Source organism: Peromyscus eremicus, chromosome 6 (assembly GCF_949786415.1).
Source record: "Peromyscus eremicus chromosome 6, PerEre_H2_v1, whole genome shotgun sequence".
Taxonomy (NCBI): domain Eukaryota; kingdom Metazoa; phylum Chordata; class Mammalia; order Rodentia; family Cricetidae; genus Peromyscus; species Peromyscus eremicus.
The window spans coordinates 115,701,448-115,706,009 of NC_081421.1; the positions used below are offsets into that span (position 1 = coordinate 115,701,448).

The 4,562-nt window shown below is 39.6% G+C and overlaps 1 protein-coding gene across 1 annotated transcript; it reads right to left on the reverse strand.

Annotated features, from left to right (window-relative positions):
• Positions 1-592: 592 nt before the first annotated feature.
• Positions 593-1,069, reverse strand: LOC131913630 (putative ribosomal protein eL39-like 5). Its single transcript, XM_059266380.1, has one exon. The coding sequence runs from the start codon at positions 927-929 to the stop codon at positions 678-680; it is 252 nt and encodes an 83-aa protein (XP_059122363.1). The 5' UTR covers positions 930-1,069; the 3' UTR covers positions 593-677.
• Between the last annotated feature and the right edge of the window lie 3,493 nt (positions 1,070-4,562).

The following is a 4,562-nucleotide window of genomic DNA, read 5'->3' on the forward strand; positions in this document are numbered from 1 at the left end:
GTTTGCACATGCTAAGTGAGGGAGCTACCAAATGGAGGGTTTTTATGTGTCTGCTTCACTCAGGAATTTGGACCAAGATCAGAATATTTACATGTATTTGATAGAGAGAAATGCTGATATCTCTTGGTGACCTTCCTTATCCAATCTAAAGACTTAGTTGTTAAATGACATGGGTATTGTGGTGAATACATTTATTGTAGTTTCTAAGACAATAGACTGGAGCTGCTAAAAAAATTTTGTGAGTTAAGTTCTGTTTGCATGAGTTTATTTTTTACAACTGTAAGTCTCCCAGTGCTTAAGTGGGGATGATGAGTCCCTGAACCTGCCAAAGACTACTAGAAAAACCGGCTACTGGGAGGGAAGCCATGGCTTTTTGGCATGTTCCTATCTCCAACTGTTGACAATATCCCACTTTGCCAGCCCAGGCTTGCTGAAGCCTTTCCTGTAAAAACTTTCCATGTTATCTGGAGCATTTTAGTGTTTTTTCAGCTTCCCTGAGTCATTGCAATTTTCTTTGTTTTGTTTTTGAAAGGTTCTACATTTTATTATTGGAAAAACCACACCACCAACTGAACCATGACCAAGTCTCCAGGTTATAAATGGTCACCTCCACCTGGTAGGACTGATCAATGACCATGATCCGGTATAAACCCTCAGTATTGCCATTGTGTGAATCCTTACAGACCCAGCTTCATTTTCCAGTGTCTTCTCTTGGAGTTGTACCTGATTTTGTTACCAGTTTTCATCTGAATCCACTGAGGAATAGAACAATTTTGCTTGTGTTTCTTGGCTGGGAATTGCTTGAGTCTGAAAGTCTTGTGAGCAGACATGGCAAGAAACCGAGTCAAGTGTAGGGCACACGATGGTGGAGGAAAGAAGAGCTTGCTATTGTATTCTGTCTTTGTTGATTGTCTCAGCTTCACCAACATAATGTATCTTTTTAGATTTTCGATTCTCTTCCTTCCTCCATTTCCCAAGTGCTAGATTACTGGTGAGCACCACTATGCCCAGCAGGTCCATCACCCAAGGGCCAAGTGAAAAATGAATTATTAGTATTTTCCAGTCATAATCAAATCCACTCATTGAGAATTTAGTCTTATTTTAATGAATAACTTTTGTACTCAAATTTTTTGGGTCCCTTTTTGGTTCTTTGTAAAGCCTGCTTTTATTTATTTATTTATTTATTTATTTATTTATTTATTTATTTATTTATTTATTGTTTAATTGAAGTCTCCTGTTGTAACAGGTAATTTTAAGTGACATTTAACCTGGGCTAAGGGATGCCTAGGTAACTGTTGGAATGCTGTTCTTGGGGATGTATGTGAGGCTGCCTCTGGAAGAGGTTAGCATTTGCATCGGTAGAACTGAGTGAAGATTATCTTCCCTCATCAAATGTCTTGAGAACCCACAAAGAACACAAATGCAGAGAAAATGCACCAGAGTGATGGCACAGACTGCTCTTACTGAGGACCTGGGTTCAGTTTCCAGCATACATGTCAGACACTCCTATCCTTTTGTAACCCTAGCTCCAGGGAATCCAGTGCCTCTGGCCTCCTTGGGCACCTGAACTCATATGTATACACCCCCACACAGACATAAACACATGCATATAATTAAAATTAATAGGGGCTGGAGAGATGGCTCATAAGTTAAGAGCACTGACTGTTCTTCCAGAGGTCCTGAGTTCAATTCCCAGCACCCATGTGGTGGCTCACAACCATTTGTAATGATATCTGGTACCCTCTTTTGTATACATAATAAATAAATAAATTTTTAAAAAAATCAATAAAAAGAAAATTTAAAAAATGCAGAGATAGGGCAATCCATTCTGGCTGGAATGGAGACACTCATTTTCTCTGTGAAAGAAATGTTGTGGAATAATGGATGTACTAAATCAGATAACCTAGGAAAAACACTTCAAGCAGGACTTTGACACTTAAAAAAACCTTAAGAAGCATTATACATTATTATTATTAAATATCATATGCTATTGTAAGTATGAATGTTGGCACAAGACATTTGCTAATTAAAACTTGTTTTCATGGCTTTATTTTGTGAAACTGTAAATCAAGTCTTCCAGTATTTACTCGGGGAGTGGAAAGTCCCTGAGCCTGCCTGAGAACATGGGAAGAACCAGCTACTGCATCGAAACCACAGCTTTTCTGCATGTTCCTATCTTCAGCCATTGGGAGTGGCCCACGCTTGCCAGTCCGGGCTTGGTGAAGCCTCATCTGTAAGATCTTCCCACAACATCTTCATTAGAGCGGTTTCTCTTGCAGTCTAGTTGAGGCACTGTTGTACCTCACCTGTTTGTCTTGGCCTGATTTGGACAAACATATCACCTGAATAGCTCACACACGCTATTACTGGCAAGAAAGTCCCCTCCCCTGCACCCACAGCTTTAACCTCTCTCATTCTCTATTTCTTTAGCTGTAAGATGAGAACAGTATCTTTCTAAAAGGAATGTTGCAAAAGTTAAATAAAAAATGCACGAAGCATTTGGTGGCCTGCATTGCTGGGTTATGTGTGTTGTGAGACCATCTCAAAAAAGCCAAAACCAACACAAACAACCAATAGCTAAATGAATGAATGAAAAGAAAAAGAAATACAAAGAGCATGTGTCCCTCAAACACCAGTAAATCTTGGTGCTTTTCACCCACACAGAAGAAGATGAGCCTGCTTCTCCGTGTTCTGTGCCCCTTCCCAATGCTCTGTACGAGTAAAGAACGGAGTCAACGTGGACCTTGCCCCTATAGCACATGAAGACTTGTTTCATGGGTAATTGGAGTAAAATAACATTCAAAATACAAAGTAGAGTGAGAAAAGTTCTGTAGAGAGTTATAGCATAGCACCAGGGAACCCAGAGTCAGAGTGCAATTTCTCAAGGGGAAGAAGGCCAGGAAGAAGGCTTTGGGGTGAAAACTGAAGCCCAAGGGAGGGAGTATGTCGTATGGTAGGTTACAGCTGCTCACAGGGCAGTCTTGAGTTTCTTCTCAGGCCATTCAGCTTTGGTTTAATTTTCTTCTTCAAGGCAGGGTCTCACTAAGTAGTCCTGACTGTTCTGGAACTCAGCAGAGACCTGCCTGCCTCAGCCTCCAGAGGGCTGGCATTGAAGGCTTGTGTCATTATACCTGAGCCTTCAGTCTATCTGAAAATGACATATGACACAGGATATGTTTCAAAAGGACAAACGGAGAAGATTGACCTTGGAAATCTTTTTCGAGTAGTTCCTTTGGTTTTCATTTAAACAGTAGTTCTCAAAGATTCATGAAATGTGAACTGCTTTGATAGATTTTGTATGAGAAAAAGACTCTCTGTCTTATTAAATATTAGGCAATACTCATCTGCCACTAGGCTTTTGGCATGATTTGAATATGGCTTATTTTCTCTAAAACCCATCTTGAAATTATGCTGAGAAGGGATTATACTGTGATTAGAGAGCCTTTGTCTGGAGTCCTTATAGGAATGGATTAGCACTGTGAGGGCAGACTATCACAAAGTGAGTGTGGTTCTCATCTACGTCTCCCACAGGCTCAGGCTTGTCCTTGATATGCATCAAGAGCTGAAGCTTCTTGGGGCCCTTGCCAGAGGCTGCCTTTCCAAACCACTTCGCTTTATATGTTACCCGTTCACCAGTGTTCTGGGGTCACAGAAAAGAGATCAATACAACAAAGTCATTTGCCTACTTATGCATTTTGCTTGTCTTTCTTTTGCTTTCTAATAAAAAAATGCAGAGAACATATAATAATGCCTTATCAGATTTAATAAGTTTTCTTTTTGGAGACAGGATCTTGCAGTATAGCTCAGGCTAGCCCAAAACTGGGCTCTGTAGCTTAGGCTAGTTTATGACCCTTCTACCTTGATACCTAATTGCTGAAATCACAGACATGTACCACCCACCATATCTAGCCAGATTTTTCTTTTTCTTTTTTACTTTGATTTTTTTGAGATAGAGTTTCTCTGTGTAGTTTTGGTGCCTGTCTTGGATCTCGCTCTGCAGATCAGGCTGGCCTCAAACTCACAGAGATCCATCCACCTTGCTCTGCCTCCCGTGTGGTGATATTAAAGGCATGTGCCATCGCCGCCTGGCCTAGCCAGGTTTTTCTTAAAAAATTTTTGTAATCCCAAGGCTGTCTAGATATTTCTTTCATTTTAAAGATTAGTTTTAAATTTACCTTTTAAGTTGGAGGATTTTCCTAATTTGGGTTCACCCATGTGTGCACTGCCTACAGAATACTACTTTTTTTCTTGTCTGTGCATTCAATTAGTTTCCCAATGCTCTATGGAAATTAGCCTTTCTTTCTTTCTTTCTTTCTTTCTTTCTTTCTTTCTTTCTTTCTTTCTTTCTTTCTTTCTTTCCTTCCTTCCTTCCTTCCTTCCTTCCTTCCTTCCTTCCTTCCTTCCTTCCTTTCTTTCTTTTTGGGTGATATACACTGCAAACAGACATCATTTTCTGAGATTTACATTGTTTCTTTGTGTATTTATTTCTATAAAATTCCATGTTATATTTAGTGTAATAGCTTTTGTTATATTAATATAGAGAAAACTAACTACACTAAAAC